Below are 23,107 nucleotides of genomic sequence, written 5' to 3' on the forward strand. Positions count from 1 at the left end.
TCCATCCTGCTGCTCGGAGGTTATCAGCATGTACCTGTGAGTCTCAGCCTCTGAAGGGCCACCTGCCAAGGGCCTGGCTCACTGGGAAGGAAGGAGGAGGTGTGCAGCTGAAGATGGCTGATTCATTCGTGCCTAGAATCCCCAGGGACTCAGGAGCCTGGGGTTTGGGAGTGGATGGCAGGAACGAGCCGCCTTCTTTACCAAGGGCCCACTAAACACGCCTGGCGTGAGACCCAATTCAGGCAGTGACTGGCCTGTTCTCGTCCCAGCCTCCTCCTTCCCATTTTGGCTCCAGGGCTGGGAAATGCACAGGAAGAAGAGTGACCACCCACTGAGCTATTCCTGAATCTAGATGGGGGTGGACACAGCATGGCGCCCTCCGCCCTCACCCACTCACCTGCGGGAGACGGGAGGTTTCCCTCTGAGGGTTTATACGACCCACCACCTCTCCAGTGCCACCCACCTCCTGGAGTATTGGGTCAGATTTCGAAAGTGTGAGGCCAATTAGAAATGACAGCAGTACACTAATAAATCATATAAACAAGCGAGGGCAGGAGACAGAAGAGAGGGAAGGAGACTCCTTCACCTCGTGCTGCTCACTTCTCGGGCTTTCCACAGAGGGCGCTTGGGAGCTGGGGCTCCACCACTGAGGTGCCCAAGGGGATGGTGTTGACCCACGGCCAAGAGGGACAGAAAAGGCAACTGATGGTTAGATGGACTTCAGGTTGCTCCCCACAAACTCAATTGATGACCCTGTTCCTATTACATCCTCTGTTTATCTTGACCGAAATGTTTCCATTTTTGAGTGCATTTACCCTGAAGCAAGTAGAAATCAGGGAGGGGTGGTGTTTAAAATGGATGAGGCAAAAATGATAAAGCAAGTAACAAACAACTTACCACGCACGTCACATCCCCCTGCCTCCCTTCGATGCACTGCGCGTTCACGCTGCAAGGATTCAGTTCTGGATTCCTGCAGTTTCTTTCAATTTTGCATCCCCTTGTCTGATCGCCAGTGTACCCTGGTTTACAAGGCCCACAGCGATAAGACCCCTGCAGGGAGCAAGGACAAGACGATGAGCCAGGGGCTTGGAACTGTTAGCAAAGGTACCATGATGGTGTTTATGTTTCTATGTCCTCAGCGATGCCAGGACTAAGGGAGACCCATGCCTGCCTCTCTGCTTCCGTGTACGTCTTATAAGATGGTATGAATGTTGGGGAAGATGCCACCAGATTGGAAGATGCAGCCGTGAAGGAACAGAACTGATGCAGAATAAGGCTAGACAGGGAACCACCATCACTTTGACTTGCCAGCTCTGCTATGGGGGGCGGAGGGGGAAAGGGCTGAAAGTCCCAGTGAGAGGCTTTCCTCTGGGGACAGGGGAGATGGTTGGATTAAAAAGCCAGTTAGAAATTTTCTCTTTTACTGCTCCTTTGGCTTTTTTACAATTGAGAGAAAACGAACAGGTGTACAGAGAAATGTTGGTGATGTTGGTGGCCCTGCACTGAGAATTCTTGATGAGGTGGGCTGCTACGGAAGAAACCTGGCAAATGAGCTGTCAGCCCCATGGCAACGGCACCTCCACAGCCAGGCAAGACTTGTTCTTAAACAGCTTTCCTGAGATAAAATTTACATATTACAGAAGACACTCATGTAACGTGTACAAGTCAGTGATTTTAGTCACTTATGACTCTCAATCGCCAAACCCAAGGATGCCCTTCAATGACCTTTCTGGATCTACCCGCCTCACTGGATTCTCCACTGGTCAGCTGCCTCCTATTCTTGGCTTCTGTTCTTTCTCCTTCGTCTGCTTCGTTTGTGAGGTTCTCTGGAGTTCTACTTTCTAGGCACTTCCACTGTCTCCTTTCCTTCTCCCTGGGTGGCTTTAGTGATTACCTTTATGTCAATGTCTCCCATATCTACTTCTGCAGACTAGCTTTGTCCTGGTGAAAAGCTAAGAAGCAATAAATCCCTGTATATTCCTAGGTAGTAAGGCATTGTGGATAAGAACAGAGGCTCTGCAGCCAGACTGGAAGTCTTATGAGATGTGTGGCCTTAGCCTAATTACTTAACTTTTCTGTGCCTCAGTTTCTTCAACTGTAAAATGCGGATAACAATAATGCCCATTGACAGGGTTGCTGCGAGGATTAAAATAAGTGACTTGATCTTTAGAAAATGCTTGTACATACAAGGAAACCAGGAACCTAGAGATTAACACTTTCCCGAGGACATGTGCTAAGTTAGAAGCAGTACACATGGGACCAGTAGATCTTTCCTGACAGTCCACTCTGCTACACCTATCATCTTGGAGCGGCCAATTTTTCAGAAGTGGGCGGCCAGGTCCTTCTTCCTAGTCTGACTTAGTCTGGAGGGTCCACTGAAACCTGCCCACCATGGGTGAGCCTGCTATTATTTGAAATCCTGGTGGCGTGTCTTTCAGCATCACAGTAACATGCAGCCCCTGTGGTGTGACAGTCAACAGACGATTGTGTGGTTCCCTGACCAGGAAATGAACCCAGACTGCAGCAGTGAGAGTGCCAAATCTTAACCACTAGATCAACAGGGCTGGCTATATTCTGGAATACTGAACTATTAATATAAACTAAGAAGCTCTTCATATTTTTAAAATGCAAGAACAATAATATTTTATTCAATCATTTATCTTAAAAGCCCAACATTGCAACTTTGATAGAAGATAAAGAACAAGTTTGGCATTTATAAAATAATAATTCTTTTTTTTTTTTGGTGAGGAAGATTGACCCTGGGCTAACATCTGTTGTCAATTCTCCCCTTTTTGCTTGAGGAAGATTGTTGCTGAGCTAATACCTGTACCAATCTCCCTCTATTTTGCATGTGGGATGCTGCCACAGCATGGCTTCATGAGTGGTGTGTAGGTTGGTGCCCAGGATCTGAACCTACAAACCCCGGGCTGCCTAAGTGGAGTGTGTGAACCTGACCACTATGCTACCAGGCTAGCGCCTATAAAATTATTTTTATATAAAAAATTACTTATAAAATTACTCTTAGACTAAAAACTTTTTCAGCACAAACTTTTATCCTCATTTGCCAGATATATTATGCCCATATGTTGTACATGTTTTGCGGTTATGATTTATAAACATACCCTTGTTTTAATAACTGGTTTGCTTCGATAACAACAGCCATGAGAAACACTTACCAAAGTGTTAACACAGATGGAATTGAGAACGCATGCTCCATTTCGACACTCATCAATATCAGCGCAGACCTAGTGCAGAAAGGTTTAAAGAGACACTCTGTTTAAGGAGAAAGGCAAATAAATTTTGCTTTGTTTTGATATCTTTGTGTGAAGTGAAGATATGGAATTTCAGGTAGACGGTAATTAGAGCATCATTTCAGCCATCTCCCTGTGTTTGTACCCGTCCGTAGTTACCCTAATTCCAAGTGATAGCTGCTTACTTGGTATTTAAAGTTGTTCAGAAAAGACAACTTGTATGATTAACCTGTTCCACAACTTTTTCAGTCAAGAAGGTTCTTCTTTATCCTGCTTGGGACTTAGTGTACTTCTTCTATCTGAGGATTCCTATCTTTCTTCATTTCTGGAAAATTCTCAGCTTCCCTCTGCTCCAATTCTTTCTATTCTTTCTTTGGAACTACAATTAAACAATTAAACAAACACTGGGCTTTCTTATTACTCTCTTCTTTTTTTTTAACTTTTTATTGAGATTATGATAGTTTACAACCTTGTGAAATGTCAGTTGTACATTATTGTTTGTCAGTCATGTAAGTGCACCCCTTCACCTTTTGTGCCCACCCCCCAACCCCCATTTCCCCTGGTAACCACTAATCTGTTCTCTTTGTCCACATGTTTAACTTCCACATATGAGTGGAGTCATACATAGTTAATCTCCTCTTTTGACTCTTAATCTCTCATCTATATTTTCCATATCTTTATTTCTCTATGCTGCATTCTAGATGACTTCCTTAGATCTATCTTCCAATCTCTAAATTCCCTGTTATCTGTCTTGCCCATCTATTGAGTTTTTAATGTCAATGATTATATCTTTCATTGAATAAATTTTACATGGCTATTTTTCAAACTTGCTTACTTTCTTCCCCCGACATTGCCCTGTTCTTTAATTATGGTATCCATTCCTCCCTTTTTCTCTTGATCCTTTTGAACTTGTTTTTTATTGATCATGTTTCCTCATGGTAGCCTCTTCATATAAATTGCCATTTTTGTTGATGAGCATATCCTTGGTGGCCCCACTTTTGCCTGTGGGCGTTTGACTGGCCCTGAGTTTTGGAGTCTCTTCACAAAGTGGCATGGCTTTGACATTAGCCAGGGCCCTGGGGATTTTATTACTCCGTGGCTGGTTTTTGTATTCATTTTTTGGCTTGTGTTTCTGCATTATATGTGTAACTTAGATTTGGAGCTCACAACCGTATGTGGTACAAGCTTGGAGCTTTGGTTTGTTCGGGGCAACCTTCATTTCTGTCAACCATGTTCCAAATCAGAGATACCAAGCTTCCTTGTTGATCTGGGGGCTGGTAAAGTTTTCCCATTTCTTAGTACTGGGTAAGGCAGCCCTTTGAGGCTCCTGGCTTTATTCAGGAGTATAAGGTCTTTCTGAAGGTTCAAGACTACATCTGCTGTACCCACATAGGTGCTAAAGCCCGTTCCCCACTCCTTGGTCCTACACCCAAATCCCACTCCCACAAGCTGCTGTGGCATCAGCTTCCACCCACAGCTCTGGCTTTGAGTTCCCTTTTTGTTTCTAGAATCTGCACATTTTCTTTGATTTCTTCTGATATTAGGGATGCATTAAATTTGTCATTAAATTTTAGCAAGGTGGCTCCCTTCTACTTCAGTTCAGTCTCCCATATTGCTGGCAATCCACCAAGAAGTGCTCCTTCCAGCTTACACAAAGCACCTTCAGTTTCGTCTGTTTTCCTTGGTTTAGTCTTGGAGATTTTGTCATGAGAGGAGAGAGGAAAAACTTTGGGTCATTATCCGAATGGCTTCTTGTCATTCACATGTGTCTAGCTTGCGTCCTTTCTCTAGTTAAAAAAATGATGCCCTCTAGAATCCTTTGATAGGCAGCTAGGAAATAATGAACTCCTGCCCTTCTTCAAAGGTAATAATTTCCCTAAGGTAGTAAAATATATTTATAGACCAACCATTTTTAAGGGCTGAAAACATCAAAAAGAATTTCACAGTCAGTCAGTTGAATAATGACCAGGATATAGCAGGACATTTGGAAATAAACGGAGACTGTCACAAAGTGCTCAAGTACTTTATGGCAATTTATAGCTTATATAAGAAGAAGGGGGGTTTCCCCAGGGGATTATTTCCTCTCTTGAAATCCTCTCATCTCTAAAACAGCTTCTGATCAGCAACAATGGCTCCATAAAAGTGACCTGATTTTTCAAAGCTTTTATTTGTTTCCCTGATTCTCAAGTTATTCTGCAGGACAAAATGCTCACTGGCGACCAACAATAGAAGCCTGAAATCAAGCGACATATTCAGTATCACCTCATTCACTGTTTTGCTAGTGATACGCAATTATCCCAATTTAACAGCTTGCTCCCTGCTAGACTTCATGAACGTATAAGCCCAGAAATGAGTGGGAAAGCGTCCTAACTCTTTATTGTGCACCATGACATTCCACATGGCATTGGCTGTTCAAGGAGGCAAAGAGTTATACGGGAAGAGATGGGAAACAATCAGAGTTTTTCTGTTGGTAATTAAGATAAAAAATGAATAGGAAGACCATGACATCAGCCCACCTGCTTGTTTGACTTGGCAAAACTGATCCCAACACCCTGCAACACCGGCCCTGAGAAGCCCACTGGGCAGGCGTCACATCTGAAGCCGGGCGCCAAGTTCACGCAGCGCACGCCTGGGTAGCAGGGATGATATTTGCACTGGAGACAAAACAAATTTCAAAGTCTTTAGCTACATGGAGAAAACAGTCTCAAGTTTCACTCATCTATTTGCACATGCTCATTTATTCATTTAACTATCCATTTTTGGGTTGCCAAATGATAAAAGGAAATAGAGCCTTCCAATTCTGTAGTCACCCACGGAATCCCTGACCCACACAGTCTGGGGCTGCCTGTCAGTTACAGAATAAGGGCACAGCCAAGTAGAAGGAGTCCTTCGTGTTAGCCAGTCTACCTCCCGGTGTAAACTGCCTGATATTCTAACTTGGACTTTTAAAATCTCTGTGAAAGGATGGTGCTCCCGGACCACTTGTCAGCTGGCTGTTAGATGAGCCAGAGGGATTACTGAACCAGCCACTCACATGAAAAGACCTCGAGAAGAGAAAGTCAGGGCAGTTGCTTCTTCAGGAGGATGTGGTCCATGGGAGTCTGTGCCTGCCTTTGTGCCCTGTCAAGTCCGTGGCTGTTCCAAGGCTCTCAGAGTCTAGGAGATTGATTCTGATCCTTTTTTTTTAACCACTTCAACTAATGTAAAAAACATGACCACTTCCTGTCCTTTCATAAGGAGGAAAATTCCAGCTCACAGATAAAAACCAGATGCAGTTCTATAAAATATGTGCAGCTGTTTCTTCAATTGAGGGATTATTAGAGACCATCTTAATTGCTTACTACTTGGGGAGATAATCAGCTGAGTGCTACCAGGAGCCTGCAGGAGCTGTGTGTGTGTCTGTGTGTGTGGGCACGGATATGTGAGTTTGCATATGTGTGTAAGCATGTGAATGTGTGTGACCACATATGTGTGTTTGCCTGCATGTGTGTGACCACGTATGTGTGTGAGTGTGTGTGTGAGTCTGCACATGTGTGTGTCAGCATGTGCCTAAGTTCCTTTCATGCACCTCACCCCCTCCATTTCTCCTGCCAGCCTTCCTCTGGCCGGGTGGGAGGGGAAAGGCACATTCTGGTAGCAGCCTTGCTACCTACTACGAACCCTGCTTTGGGATTGGAGTAGTCACTGGCTAACCGTGGTCTTGAAACGGTCTCTTTCAGAAGCTTTGCCAGCCAGCCAAACAGCCTGTAGTTGCTGGATGTGTCTTTCTGGCTCTGTCCCTGGGCACTTCTGGCTACTCACAGGTTATGTACCCTCCTCAACAGGTCTTGTTGGTTTGAGATTCCCTTCTACTCCTCTATTTTAGGAAGCCTGAAGAAATTAGTTGCAACCCTTGAAATATATCCTTACAGAGATCTTCCCCCTCCCACATTTGCAAAAGTATAGAAAAATCAAAATTGTAACATAGATTGCTAAAGAGAAATAATCCGTGTTAGAGTATAAAGCTGAATTCTCAGCATTGTAGCAACACGGAGCAGTAGATGAGCTGGAAACAGAGAGAGAGAGATTACAAACACAGCCACAACCACGAGTCACGCCTCCTTCCTCCCGCCGCTCACGCTCACAGTGTCTCATGTCTTCAAAGATTCACAAGGAAGTGATTTTTACGTAGCCTGAGGACAACTCAGGTCATCTCTTGTCATCAGCTTGCCTTCTTTTCCCACAAGCTGCAGGGGATGCAGGATTCTTAGGGAGCCCCCACCCTGTCTAGCCGAACTTTTACCTCATCAACATCAGAACAGGTGACCCCATTTCCCGTGTAGCCCTCGGGACAGGGCCCGCACTGAAAGCCATCTCTGGTGTTGGTACAGCGGACGCCACGGAAACATGGGTTGGAATCACACCGGCGCATTGGGGGTGTCGGAGGTGCTGGGGGTGCGGGGGGCACCAGTGTGTTCGGGGTCGGAGACTGAAAGCTGAGAGGACCTAGAGAAAGACAATAATCCATAGGCTTATTCACCACCAGAAAAACAGCTAATACAAAAGGAAATTTGGTTCCCCGATGAACTTCCCTTCCCTCTGACTCTGTGCCAAAGCTCCAGAAACCACAGCCAAGGCGGCCTCACCCCAGGCCCTTCATCAGTCTGCATCTGCTCGTCCAACTCCGAAGGAGCCAGTTACTACAAATGCACTTACCGCAAGCCTGGCATTCAGCTATGGTGTTTCGCAAAAACGTTGTTTCCTTGACCTTTAGAAATGAGAAGGGAAAAGAAAAGATGGAAAAGAGTACCTGATATATAATCCAGGAATGAAAGAATCTGTGTGCAGCAATCTATTAAACAGCTGTGGGTTTTTTGATGAGGAAGACTGGCCCTGAGCTAACATCCGTGCCCATCTTCCTCTACTTTATACGTGGGATACCTGCCACAGCATGGCTTGATAAGTGGTGCGTAGGTCCACACCTGGGATCTGAACCGGTGAACCCCTGGCCTCCGAGGGAAGCATGTGAACTTCACCGTTATGCCACCGGGCTGGCCCCTGCACAGTTCTTAAAGGGAGAGCTAACGTAGGCCCTGACAGCTCTCGCTCTGCTTGGAGCCATGGTCCGTTTATTCCATGCTTGTCCTCCATCTCCGGAGCCCTTGCAGTGGAGCCCCAGGGCGGCAGGCTGCGTGGGGCCACCTGCATTCTGGCTCCAGGTCCACCGCCCTGCTCTGCAGGCCGGCACTCCACCAGCTTGTCACAGAGCTTCTCTGATAAGACTGGGGCTTTTCTGACGGTTTGTCCTCCCTGTTACCTGCTGTCTCAGAAGATCCTTCACCTCTCCCAGGAGCTGGTTTAGTTGTGTCATTTGCCCCAAGAATTGACGATTAAAGTCTCCTGTAGCAATAGCAAAAGGTAAGGAGCATTCAGCCAGTGACAGCCCTCTCTGTGGTGACTCATAAATGACTTCCCAGAGAATCATCATGACAAAAGCCTAGGGTTTAGGAATTTAACTTGGGGTAATTCATCCAATTCACCTAAAAAATAATGATAATGATGCCGCTAGCTAATTAGTTCAAGTTCAGATGAGTTACAAAAATAAAGATGCAATGGAAATATTTCTTTCCCTGGACTTTGGCACAGGAGCATGATTTCTGAGGATACACCCTGTAGGGCTGCTGTGCTGACAGCCCACGTTTCAGTGATGGGACCCAGCCCATCCAGGGGCCTGGGGCTTGTTTTTAATGAAGGTGCACAAACTGTGCAGGAGCTCACACCTGTGCTCGTGGCGGCCAGCGGCTCACTCTGCTGCAGGAAGCAGTCTTGCAGGCTGGCGACCTGGAACAGCGAGCCTCGCACCACCAGCTTCAGCTCTTCCAAGAAGTCCTGGAAGAAACCACATTCATAGCACACATTGCTGATGCTGTTCAGAAGCCAAGGTGTGTACATTCTCACACAAGTTTCGTAACAGAGTAGCCCTGTATATTTGGACCCTGACATCTTACATACTTTTGTGGGTCTGCCTTTCTCCTAAAGCCTGCCAGCCCTGTCCTTTTGACTGACACAAATACGGAAGGAGCCAGTAGCCTAGGAAAATGCTGACATTCAGCTCAGCCTGAGAGTTCATCGAGGTGGCTCTGAGAAGAGCAAAGGCTTTTTCCTTCATGGCAAAGAAGTTATTTTGTGGCACGAGACTCTGAAGACGTGTCTGGAATTTGTTTATGGAGTTTAGACTGTAATAAATAAGACACTGATCCCAATTACAAACACTGTTGTTTTTAGGATGTCTTGGCTCCAGGTTTTAGCAAAATTTCTGATTTCCCTGGGCTATGAGCATGAATAAACAGTCTATTCTAGGATTATTAGGTAGCTGGCATCATATTGTCACATTACTGGTTGATATCGATTATTCACTGTTAGTCACAAAGTCAGTCAGTTTCCTCACCCCTTTATTTTGGAACTTTTAGTCATACCCACTATTATAGATACATGACGGAAAAAGTTTACGTTAACTGCCAACGTAAAGTCATCATCTTTATTTTAGAAATGAGCATGCTGAGGATTTTCAGAGGAATCCTACTTTTTAATTTAGCTAAGTTATGTATGCAAGAAGTGCTATGTAACAGATACTGTGCTGGACATCAGACTATAAGCTCTATGGAGGCAGGACCATGACTATTTTGCCCACCACAGTGTCCCTAAGGCCTAGAATGTGCCTCTTTGTTGACTAATTGTGTAAATGAATGAATGACAAGGTGACTATGAAGGTGGAGCACTGTGGTCCCTGCTAATAGTCTAAGAAGGTAGAACTTTTGAGAAAATTCTAAGGAGCATAGTTTCTGATGACCTTGTCCTGGCTGACTCCTGGCTTTTAGAATTGACTTATTTGGTAGTGGACATTAATTTCTGAAATGGTCAGTGACATAATTTCTGACTGTCATTCTGATTATCTGAGCTAATTTGGGGATTCAGAAATAAAGTTTAGCATCTCTTACTATTCATTTTTTTTCTCTCTATATAAATCTCTCTACACTAAATACATATACATCTTTCTCTCTCTCTGCAAAAACAAAACAAAAAAACCTTGGATTTTAGCTTTCTTTCAATTTCTGCTTGAAAATGCTTCCTATTTTCTAAGCACAAAATTCTTGTATCAGAGCATAGTTTTTATATTATTATCTAAAACTTCTTAGCATTCCTGCTTGTAATGGGAATTATTGCTTACACCCTGTCTCTTCGTAGAAAGGGTTCAGAGCAGCTTGTAACTAAAGCACATATAATAAAATAAAATAGGAATGGAAAATGAGGATTGAGAGAAGACAATGATATTATGAGCTTGTAACAGATGAACAAAGTTACAGATTTTGGCACTGACTTCCACATTCAGGAACTACGACCAGTTATAATTAATGGAAAGGACAAAGAATACTAGTTCTTTATAGGAAACAAAGTATTTCCTAGCACAAAACTCTAAAAGAAATTTTTGTGGCAATTTCTACAGAAAGTGCAATGATATAATGAAAAAAATACTATTAACATAGCATAAAACAGAAGACAGAGGTGATGGGACTTATAAGGCCTCATGGAACTAGGCCGGCAATGAGGTCCTTTTTGTTCGGGATGTTCTAATAAGACCTGTGAAGAATGCCGTTCCTAGCGCTCGGCAGTTCCAATCATTCTTTTTTACTTTCATTAAAAAATAATAAATAATAACACTATAGAAAGATTGAAAATAGATCATCCTATTATGCTGGGATAGCTTAATTTTTGCTATTCCTTTCCAACTTTACATTCATATCCAAAAAGTGTCAGCTTATCATCTAAAGCAGAAGATCCCAATTTTGGCCTCACATCAGAATCAGTATTTTTAAAAATCCTGATGCCCAGGTACCATCCCTACAGATTCTGATTCAATTTGTCTGGAGGGTGAGCCCTCTACCAGCAGTTTTTAAAGCTCTGCAGGTGATTCTAATATTCGGCCAGAATTAGACCCTCTCGCGATGTCAGCACCCTCCTCTGCACTCCCTGAACCTCGGCCACCCATCTCTCCTCTTTGGACAATGGTCTGTGGGTTCCTACCTGTGCCTTCCTCTGGAAAGTCCTCAATTCAACGGACTCAGCATTCTGGGAGAGGCCAGAAAAGGCTCTGGGGAGATTGTGAACGGAATCCACTTGCTTGCAGTCCAGGTAGAGATCCACAGAGCCAGCCCCTCGCCGTAAGTTGGTCAGTCTCAGGAGGACCCTGTGCCGCCTGCCATCAGCCAGCTGCAGGTTGTTGAAAGCCACCAGGTGAATCTTCCCATCATTCTTCAGGTAGCGGAGGATGGCTGGAACCAAGCACAGATCGACAAATGATGAGATAAGGGAACAGGGGAGATTCTGAGCTGGACAGCCTCCAGGTCACACAGCTGGGTGGCTGGAAAGAATGCAAGCAAGTTGGAACCATGAATTTCCAACATCTTGTAGGCCAGGCATTGTTCTAAGCACTGGCAAGCCACCCTGTTGCTGAGGATGTTTTGTGCTTATGGAGAGACAGACAATACATAGCAAACGTGAAAATAAACAATATAATTTCAGATAATGATAAGTACAATGAGCCAGCAGAGCCCAACAAAAGTCAACTAAAATCCATCTAAGCTCCTGAGGGCATGAATTCATTAATTCACCAAGCATTTACTGAGCGCTACCATGGGGCTGGGTGCTATGCTTAGTTTCTTTAAACACTTAAGTTCTACTCATTGCAACCCTATGAAATTGGAACAACTAGTGATGTGGAAAGTGATGCTCAGATAAGTGAAGGAACTTGCTCAAGGGCATAGCAAGTGGCAGGACTAGAATTTGAAACTGTGTGTGGTTTATTCCATGACTAAAAGAATGGGCAAGGACAGGCCTTTGTAAGCATCTGTTGAATCAAGGGTAACCTGTCATACTGTCGCTCATATTTATGAGCAACCTATCCTCATATTTAACAAAGCTCAGTTAGAAAACCAAAGGTATCCACGGGTTCAAAAGAAGGACCAGGAGGGAGACCCACCATCTGATTTTGTTTGTTTTTTCTACACAGGTAGCTATCTATTCACAGATGTTATTAAGCTCACTAAATGAAAATTCATTCAAATTCTAAAATTCTGGTTTTCTGCCTTGCTTTTTACTCTATTATTGTCTTGAATATATTGAGCCTTGACCTAAAATCTATGCCTGGATGCTGAACTTTTGGGAGTGAAGCCCATTGGGTGAGGTTTGCTGTAAAGACTAGAGTGATTTGCTTCCAAGGGCTTAATGAGTTTACCAAGAACACCTCCAGGTCCATTTGTAGGTACCACTGCCAAACCCAAGTTCATCACTAGAAACAATCACTTCAGAAATCTTATAATAAACATTTGAGAGAGGGAGGGCTGGCCACTTAAATTATGGTATAATCATAAAACAAAATACTGTGGAACAGTTGCATATTAAAAACACAAAAAGACATTCCAAGTATTTTATGGAGTGAAAAAAAGGTTATGAGTCAGTATAGTTTCAACAGAAAAAAATGTATGTGTGTATGTATATATATGTATATATGCAAATACAGGTAATTAGAAGGAAATATGTCCACATTAATATGGTCATTGATGGGCGCTTGGATGATTGTTTTCCTCCTCTTGCTCATCTTCATTGTCTAATTTTTTGAGAAGAAACATGCATTACTTATATAAGACAAAAAAGTGAAAAAGAAATGAATTACACACATATACCCAGACTGTGCTGCTGTCACTCTGAATGATTCTCAGAAAGTAATTCAGACAATCTTTCCTCAAGTACCTTTCCTGTTGAGTGTAAATGCCAACTTGGTGCTGCCCCACGGAGTAGCCAGCCAGGAATACCTGTTTACATTGCAGTATTGCCAGAGAAAATAATCACCACTGTCAAACTCAGGATGTATCTGAAATATATTAGACTTTCTAGGTTGATTTTCCCATCCCTTCTAAAACCTGTCTAGATTTGCTTTTCCATTTGCCCATGGCTGGTGAGGGCCAGGTGGCATCAGATTCTGTGATGTAGAGAGATGCCAGGAGGAGTCAGGAGATCTTCTCGTTGCCTATGTGGTCACCACCACTTGCTCCCTGAGAGAAGAGAATTGCTAAGACCTGGCAAGGTAGACGGGCTAGAGGCCTTTCTATGATGGTAGTATAACACTATGTTTCCTGAAGTAAAGTATTGGTAAGACTTAAACAAATGTGGTACGAAGAGAAAGAAAATAGTGGGAAGGAAGAAAACAGACATGAGCAGACATTCTTGAGGCATTTTAAATATGGGGTTCAATTGGATTTTTACCCATTTATTCACTACTGTTGAGAATTTACAGTGGTAACCGCATGGCTGGAAACTGGAGGTACATATGGTACCCAAAAGATGGGGAAAATTGAGCTCAAACATACGCACTAATTCAGTTTTTAAAAACTTCTACCTCTTTACTTTTTTGAACAGTTTTGCAAGTACCTGGAGTTTTTCCAGGCCAATAAAAATACCACTTGGACCACCAACTTTCACTTGGTCATAGACACGTATACTCAACATCTCCTTATTCTTGTTACAGCCACAACTACTGTTCTGCACATTAACAATTTAAGTGGATTCCCATAGTGGTTTCAAATAAATACCCTTGGTTTTCCTCCCCAAACTGAGGATTTCTGTGGAATTCAGAGGAAACATATTTTCATGGGCATCTTGCCTGCTTTTAAGAGGCCTTCTCCCAGGGCATGTGGGCCATGATTTATTTTCATAATGGAATCGTGTAAGTTTAATTTTATAAATAGCACCTCTTGGAGTACTTTAATGTAACAGGTACACATTAAATGTTGTGAACATGAACTTTCAATGAATAATTAAATGACTAGATTTAATGAGCTTTTAATATATAAATGAAAAAGTTTAGAGAGTGGCAATTCAACGTCTACTGCAGGCAGCAAAACCTACTTGTGTGTTAATGCCATCATTGAAGGGGATTCTATCCTTCTGCCTTGCTGTGTGTTGCAAGGCAACACTAAAATGACAAATTCCTCATGCTCCTAGATCTTGAGACAACAGCAAGAGGAAAAAAAGGAAAAGAAGAATTATGGAAACTTCCATCTTCACAGTGTCTGTTGGCAGAAAAATTATCAAGTGCTTTGTCATTTACCATTCTTCATACTTGATCCAATAACTCTCATTTCTCTTATGGCTTCCATTTTTCATTTTTCTTTTCTATTGCAGAGTCCTTACTTCAGTGCTTCTCTACTTATTTTATCTTCAGAGCAGTAAGACGACCCCAGAGGGCAGACAGGCACCTGCTTAGGATACTCAACGTTTTCACATCAGTCAGGCCGAGTCTGGAAACAGCCTAGAGTTCCGGCCCGGGAGCCTGCAGCCTGCTGGGTGGGGGTCTCCCTCATCTTCTCCAGAGGTGGAAAATCGGATGGAGAGAAGAGACACAGTGCCCTTCCTCTCTGCTGCCCCCTTTCCCAGTGCTCACCTCACCCTACCTTAGCCCAGCACACACACAGCAGAGGGGGCACAGGGAGGGGCAAATACTACAGAGTGAGTAAGACGGGCATTTCCCCTCCAGAAGGAGCAACAGGGCAGCACCCTAGAAGGAGCCGCCTTCTCCTGGGCCCACCACCCCTCCGCCTGTCTCCCCCCGGGAGCATCACACTCAGGGAAAGTCAGCGGGGACAATTCTTCAGCTGCGGCACACTCAGTTCTCTGGTTCCCTTCTCACTCACCACCAGCTGGAACAAGCGTGCTTGGTGATTTCCACCTGGCTCTCTCGCTGCCCGGAACAAAGAACTCAGGGCACATCTGATTAAAACTGAAGACTGCAGGTCTTCAAATGGCCTTTCTGCCTCTTCTTGGTTCCGTCTCTGGGTTTCTCTGCCAGATTCCTGACTCCCCTTCCTCCTGAAGGTCTCCGTCTGCACAGTTTTTCTGGATGGACAGCTTGAGCTCCTCACGGGACTGTTCTGACCAAGTTATTGCCTTCTCAAAGTCACATGCAAACAAGCGAATGAAATCCTTCAATAGCCCTCTACTGGATCCTAAACAATGTCTAAACTCCTCACCCCAGAACCGGCCCCGCCCTTCCAGACCCTTCTCCCTGACGATGCCCGACCAGGCTGAACGACCTGTCCTACGTTTCCACCTCTCTCTGGCTCTCTTCAGCCTCCTCATCCTTCTCTCTCTGCAGAATGTTCTCCATCGTTCTACTTCCTGCTCCATCATCGCTACACACCTGAAGCCAAGATTCAGCTCGAATGCACTCTACTCCCTGAGGCCTTCCTGCATGCCCATGGGTTGGAAGTTATCTGTCTCATTCAAATTCCCATAACGTGTTCTCTGTGCTTTTCTAGGTGTACTTTTCCAGGACTTGCATTCCAGTCATGGCTCAGATACTGAAAAGCTATGTGACCCTGGGCCTGTTCATTTTGCTAAGTGTCCATTTCTTAAACTATTAAATGGAGTTCATAGAAGCTGCCCTTCAACTCCATTTTGTTTTTTGTGGTGGTCAAATAAGAAAACGCAAAACTGTAAACTGCTATACAAATGTAGGTATTAGTATATTTATTTTTGTTTATTTATTATCTTCTCTATTAGAGCAGAAACTCTTGGGATCAAGAGTCTATTTCTTACTAATTTTACCATATACCATAGCAACTGAGAGCATCAAGCACAACTATTTATTGAATAAAAAATAGATGAAATAGAGTATCCATGTGTCCACTCTGATTTTTTTTAACCCACAATCTTTTATCAAAAGGTGGGGGGCAGTTTCTATTGGTTTGTGCCCATAAATCCTTTCCTTCTAAACCTGCAACTTTGTGTACTTGACAACTGGGAGCTGATTTCATGGCAACATTTCCATGCCTGGGTACCAGCCTGAGACAGGAACCACATTGCCCAGCCTGCTTAAATACCATCTCAGTGACTGGCAGGAGATGAAAAAGCAAACCCAAGCAATGAAGATTTGAAATATTGCTATCTTGGGGAAGGATTTTCGAAAGAGTTTTTGAAAAGTGGACCTGGTAGTCAAAAATATTATGATGTGTTGAATGTCAAAGCAATGAAGCAGAGTGCCGGCTTTAAAGAACTGGAAACGATAATATTTTGTCTGCTTGGGCAAAGGAGTTCCCAGTGACCTAGCCTGGAGGCAGCAGACTAGTGAAGGTAGTCTGGGACTTTCTGCTTTGCTTGGCAAATGGCTTTGCTCTTTGGCACTTTTAAATATATGAGGAAAGCCATTGCTGTCAACCTTTCCTCTTCTTTTTAAATAATTGTACATTTATAAAAAGCCTTCTTGCCATTAATGTCTCTTGCGATGGATATCCTTGTTTGCTTTGCTTATTTATCTTTATGACCTATACACTAGGTCTTCGTAACTTTAGTGCTTTGGAAATATATATAAAAGGTAAATCATCAAATTACATTTCCTGAAAGTACTCTGGGTGACTCCCAGGGGTGTCAAATGCAGTCTGTGTGTTTCCAAATTTTCTTATAGCAGTTTGAACAAATGTAAAGTTTACAGAGTACACACACACACACACACACACACACACACACACACAGAGCAAAGAAACCACCCAGTGAAAGGAATTGTACAGCAATTAAATGAAACATCTGCAGAAAGCTTTACATTTGGAGAAGTTGAGACTGATCACTGTACACAACTGTCTAGTAGGTGAGAAAGCTGTGAGTTTGCACAGACTCCCAAGGTCGTGTTAGAGAGAGCTGCCGAGCACTTTCCTAAGCGCCCATGGAACCTCTCTAGCCTTAGTACAGCCACAGAATATTAGCATTATAAGTCATCCAGCTTAATATCTCATTTGACAAATCCCTTCAGTAAAAGCACAGCCTCTACCAGCACATTCCAATAACAAGGAACTCATTACTTTACAGAGAAACCCATTTCACTTTTGGATTGCTCTCCAAGATTTTCCTTTTACAGAGTCAGTATCTGTTTCCTCTGACTTCTACCAACGGGTCCTAATTTTACTCCTCAGAGCTATAGACAGATTTAGTCTTATCCTCAACCCACATGAGATTCTTCAAATTTTTAAGGAAACTTCATCTCTCTTATGTCATCGTCTAGCTCCTTTATTTCTCCAGTTCCTTTAACTTTTTGACCGTTGATGGGGTAGAAAACTGGGTCCGGAGGGGTGGACTGTTGACTCTCCTCAAGGTAATCTCTGACTTGACAGTGCCCCCGTGAAATGTACCCTGGACTAGACACAACATTCTAGATGCGGCCTGGACAATTAAGAGGACAGTGGGACTATTAGGTCCTTTAATCTGGCCACATGTACACATTAACGAAGCCTAAAATTTAAGACGCTTTTTAAAAACAGTTGCATCACTGTATCCGTTCATTCACCCATTCAGCGAACATTTTTGAGCAACTGTCATGCGTCAGGCACTGTGCTTCACACTGCCTGGTTCTCGGTGCTGGTGACTAGGTCTCCCACATCCACTACTTCTATAGCTGACTTTCCACTCTGAGATGATGGATTTACATTTATTCTTGTTAAATTTGATCTGCCTGATTGTGACCCATTGTGTCAGCCTGGTAGGACCTGTAAATCTTGAAGACAGTATCCAATATGTTCAACAGTCTTTTTCAGCTTAGTGCCAACTGCAAACATGATAAAACACTCTCTGTGCTTTCATCTAAGTCATGATATGTTGAACAGTTCAATGCCCAAGATAGAGCCTTGTTGAAAACCACTAGACACTTTGCTATAAGGCAACTTATCAACTCCTAACAGTACTATTTATCTAGCTCATGCTTTTCATATTATTCAGACAGGTATAATGAGTGACTTCATGAAATTCTTTCTGAAGTCAAGATACATTATGCTCACAGCATCTTTTTGATTTATCAGCTTAGAAACTTTACTGAAAAAAAAAAGTTTGGCATGACTTACTTTAGTAAATCCACTTATCTTCAAATAATCCCAGATTTCTTTTCCAGGCAATCCCAAAATACACGAATAATAATATAACTCTCTGGGGGTTTGTCCTAAAGTTCACTAGAGTTCTTTTCATTTTCTGCATATGACCACTTTAAAATTGAGTTCATTCAAGGGCACCTCATAAGATTGCTGAGAGAGTTAAAAGGGAAAACGAGTGTTGAGCTTTTAGCACAGTCCTGGTACATTGTAAGGGCTCCATAAATATTATTATTAATGTTTGTGGCACTTATTTTTTCCCCTTCATTATTGAGTTGAGAATTCCAATTTTCAAACTCTTCCATCTGTCTCAAGCTATCTCTCTCCTTAGCCTGCAGGCTTCAGAACCACTGCTCTGAACTATTTGACATCTCCTATCCTTAGGCAAAGGAGCTTGACTGACTCTCTCCAGTCATTACTGCAAACTCTTGGGGTTCTCTTCATTTCCCTAGCACCAAGTTGTTCTTCTGGGGTGATCGAATTAAGACTAAGAAGCAGTTCTACTCATTTCTTTTTCTGAAAGGTGAAGCTTTCATCAAGGCAAGCCGGAGTTCACCAAATCATCATCTTTGGAGGACAGTTGTCTAAATAGTAGATCGATGTCTCTCTCTCTCTCCAAAAATCTGAAATTTTTATTGAGCTGCACAGTCTAAAAAATTTACTATACTTTATATAGTTCAGTTCTTGCAATCAACCTGTGAAGTAGCTGTTATCATCTCCACTTTAGAGATAGTAAATTGAGACTCAGATGATTCAGAGATGTATTCATGGTGACACAGTTGTTAGGATATTTAACTATGACTCAAACTCAGGGTACTAACTGGAAAGTGGCCTCTATGCCAGATACAAGAAAAGCATCAACTATATATTCTATCCTGCCAGATGGTTTCTGTAGAATGCTTACTTATATCAAGATTATATCACCTGCATTACTAATAATATGATAGATCATTTCTATCAGAAATATACCTGTATTTCTTTTATATTTTAATCCAAATGGTCTTCAACATTCATTCATTCAAAAATGAATCTGAATTGTGTACTTCCAGAATTTCCGCAACAGTGTATATCTTCTTTAACAAACAAAGCTACTCTTCTTGGCCGCCATCTATTCTATTCAATCTGTTCATGAGCCACTTCTATGTACAAGGCACTGTGCCAGAGGCTTCAGTAGACACAAAGCTGAGTTACGGGATGCTCAGTCCCTGCCTTGAGGGAGCTTACAACTCACTGGAAAGAAGACCTAGAGGTAATCCAAGTGCAAGAAAAACTAAGCTTAGTGCCTTCCGTAGAGGTACAAAGTCATATAAGGAAAGATGTCAGAAGAGTTTCAGATGGGTCTTGCAAGTGTAGGATTTTGGTGTCTGGAGACAGTGCAGGACATGTATCGGGGGGAGCAGAGGGCAAGAACAAGAGGATGGAGGAGAGAAGATGGAGAAGCATAGGTGGGTTCAGGGACTGGTAGCTGGTCTATCTAGCTGAAGCACAGGCTTCATGGAGGGCTGGAAGGAGGGATGTGGAAAGGCTGGTTGGGGTTCACGCAGTGGAAAGCCCTGAATGCCCAGCAGGGACGTTTCTACCTTATTCAGTTTGGAATGGGGAGCCACTAAAGGTCTCCGGGTCAGCCATAACTTGATCCAAGTTACACTTTGTGAACAGTAATGAGGCAGCCACGGGTGGAAGGACTTGGAGAGTGTGAGAATGGAAGCAGAGCGCTCAGTGGCAAACTCATTCTTGCAGTCTTCATGAGCTACACTTTTGTTTACTATAGGAGCTCATCTAGGCCTACACGACAGATCCTGCTTTTCGATACTCTCCATGTCGTCACCCTCTCCAAAGTCATGACCTTTAATGGAAGGAAGGATGGGTCCTTTTTCCTACTTAGGTGTTTTAAGGCAGTAGAGATGCATCTCGATGTCTTCTTTCACTGCTTTCCTTGCAAACCAACTGAAGTGGAGATCAGCCGAGCCATGCTGGTTGAATAACGACGGGGCTCACCTTCCAGGAAGATGATTCTCCCCCTACCCTCCATACATTACATCAGGCCTGCATGGCCACCACTGAACACCTCAATGGGGAGTCACAACCACATGCCATGTCTTTTCCTTGCACCTGATGGACGCAGTGACTTCTCCTTATTGTTCCAGTCAGAACAGGCTGCTGCTCCTTCCAAGAACTTTCAGCTTCACCCGTGACAGCAAATCTCTGTCCTTTTTCCTAGTGCTCCAGTGAAACTTCTCTATGTCAACTTCTTCAACTCTCCAAACTCTAATACTACTACAAGTTCCTCTTTGTTTTCTGAGAATTTTAATTTCTGGATTCTTTTAGTACTTTTAAAAATATTTTCTAGGAACTTTTTATCTTCTCTAGTAGGTTGGAGGGTGGAAGGATGTTCATCAACCCTTTCATCTTCTCCCCTAACATGGCGATCAGCTGGTATTAACAGCTCATCACATGACTGGTGATTCTTCTAAGGAAATGCACTAACAACCCCCTTACCTACCCACCTACCTGCCCATATATCTAGTGTTACCCCTGCCTATGTAAACAGAAAGAATCCATTTGGGGGGAGTTACTTTCTTATGTTTTCCGGGCGACACAGACTTTCCACAATGGATTCACACATACTGGCCAATTTAGAAATAGAGAGTGAGATTCACTGAGGGCAAAAAGCTAGAAGCAGAGTTTTTCACTGTACAAAGGGCCTTTTAGCCACTAAGCTGAATGAACCAAAAGAAAAAATCTTTTAATGCATCTAAAGTAGAAAGTTTAGCGAGAAGCTACTGATCTTTAGACGAAGCAGGGTGAATTTTACAGACCACAGACTGAGTAGCTGGGTTGTTAGAAGATGAGCAGTTCCTTCAATAGATGTGAGGCAAAATGGGGCTGATTCAAGGCAGACAGATGGGCAAAATTACCTCCCATCAGGGCTGAAGATGTGGCAGAGGAGGCAGGAAGGACTGAACCATCTGCTGAATCATGAACCATGTGCCCAGTCTCCCTTCATTATCTAAAACCTCACCATAGCCCCGGAGAGGCCAGGAGGCACAGACAGAGAAAGCAGACTTGTGAGTGGGGTGGAGGGGTGAAGGAGGATGTTGGAACTTGACATAAAGAGATTTAAAGTCTCATTCCTTCTTGCTTTTAACTCTATAGTCCTATGAAAGCTAAGAATTAGGAAATTCAGCTCTTAACACCTGCAAATACAGGTGTTCAATTGCAGTTAGCATCTAAGAGAGAGTCTGAAGCACTAGAAGCATCTACTTTGTAAAGCAAACTGAAATAAATATAAAATCTAGCCAGAAGGACTGGTCCTCTTATTTTTATTAAAAGCATGAGGCAGCAGGAACACGTATCTGTCACATTCCTCAATAAGCAGGAACAGGTGTTGTCCCCAGGGCATGGGTGGAGGGGAAGAGGATGAAAAAATAGTGACCTTTTCTTTGGGAGTCACTTCTTAGTACTTGTAGTAACTCCCTTTGACAGTGAAACATTTGGTAGCAGAGAGACCAACAGGTGACAAACCTGGGTAAAGCGGCAGGAAACAGGTGGAAGCGAGAGCTGCTCCTTCAGTTCTCCTGACTGAGGTTTACTCTCTCCATCAAGTCCAGGGAGGTGCTCGCAGAGCCAGGAGTCAGCTCTGCTAAGACCCACGCTTCCAAGGGAACAGAAGAACGGTGTGGGTGGCTGCTATGGACTGAACGTTTATGTCCCCTAAAATTCACGTGTTGAAGCCCCAACCCCTAAGGCGATGGTATTAGGAGGTGAGCCTTTAGGAGGTAACTAGGTTTAGATTAGGTCATGAGGGTGAGACTTCCAAGAAAAGGAAGACAGAGAGCTCTCTTTCTCTCCACTGGCAAGCACTGAGGAAAGGCCATGTGAGGACACAGCAAGAAGCTCGCTGTCTACAAGCCAGGACCCGGGCTCTCACCAGGAACCAAAATGTTGGCACCTTGATCTTGGACTTACCAGACTCCGGTACTGTGAGAAATAAATGTCTGCTGTTTCGGCTATCCAGCCTATGGTATTTGTTATAAGAGCCCGAGCTGACCAACACAGCGGCCTAATTGTCCTGGGTCCTTTCCCTTCCAGAACCGGACCCAGAATAACATGAAGATGGAACAATGTCAAAGGTCATTTTGGCCTCAAGCAATTCTTCATTCTTTCTCCCAATGTCAACTCACCCTCCCCGTAGAGGCAAACATGGAATTAGAAGAATTTGCTATTGAAAACTGAGATGAACAGTGGATGAGAATAAAACTGTACAACCGAACTACCTTAAGGAAACTCCGAATCTTGGAACAGAAAAAGAGGATTTTTAAGAAACTGATTTCTTAAAATTTGCTTACCTTTGTTTAATCGTCCCATCACAGTAAATTCAAAATATTTGCTGTTGTCAGTCGAAGAGTAAAGGCCAAAGACGGTGGCTGAGCTCCTGGTCTGCAGCTTGAAGGTGAAGATCACGTACAGCTCGTTCAGGGTGGGGTCTGTCAGGATTGGCTTCAGGACAGCAGGATTCAGCCTCTGGCTGGAGGATGGCAGAAGGTCAAAGACTGGGGAGAATGTGAAGAAAGGGATAATCAGTGAAAGATTTAACTTTGGGGCAAACATGCTTTTTGAGGGGAGACAATTTGACAGTAAGCTATGAAGTAACGTAAACTAATATTGTAATCGTTTTTCCCCATTGCCACACTCACCAGTGTTTCCCCATCACTTGTACAGTGGCTGGACGTTTGAACCAGAAGGAACGTAGCACAATATTCATCATTAGGTTACAGCCTCTAAGAGATTAAAGGTGCAAACCCTGAACTGCCTCTGGCGGAAGAAGTGACTGAAAATGCCCACCACGACAAGCACTCACGGCTTAAAGTACCGGGGAACAAGGGGGAGCATCTAAGTCATTGTTTTCCTTAT

At 43.4% G+C, this 23,107-nt stretch overlaps 1 protein-coding gene across 1 annotated transcript in view; it reads right to left on the bottom strand.

Moving 5' to 3' along the window:
- Positions 1–22,804, bottom strand: part of THBS4 (thrombospondin 4) — a 37,142-nt gene extending 14,338 nt beyond the window's left edge. The window contains exons 1-9 of the mRNA XM_046667817.1: positions 22,543–22,804; positions 11,313–11,560; positions 9,011–9,119; positions 8,548–8,630; positions 7,947–7,998; positions 7,534–7,736; positions 5,768–5,905; positions 3,177–3,245; positions 898–1,050 (exon numbers count right to left, since the gene is read on the bottom strand). Of these exons, the coding sequence (XP_046523773.1) occupies positions 898–1,050; positions 3,177–3,245; positions 5,768–5,905; positions 7,534–7,736; positions 7,947–7,998; positions 8,548–8,630; positions 9,011–9,119; positions 11,313–11,560; positions 22,543–22,804 (1,317 nt within the window). The remainder of the gene's footprint in view (positions 1–897; positions 1,051–3,176; positions 3,246–5,767; positions 5,906–7,533; positions 7,737–7,946; positions 7,999–8,547; positions 8,631–9,010; positions 9,120–11,312; positions 11,561–22,542) is intronic.
- Between the last annotated feature and the right edge of the window lie 303 nt (positions 22,805–23,107).

Source organism: Equus quagga, chromosome 7 (genome assembly GCF_021613505.1).
Source record: "Equus quagga isolate Etosha38 chromosome 7, UCLA_HA_Equagga_1.0, whole genome shotgun sequence".
Classification (NCBI taxonomy): Eukaryota; Metazoa; Chordata; class Mammalia; order Perissodactyla; family Equidae; genus Equus; species Equus quagga.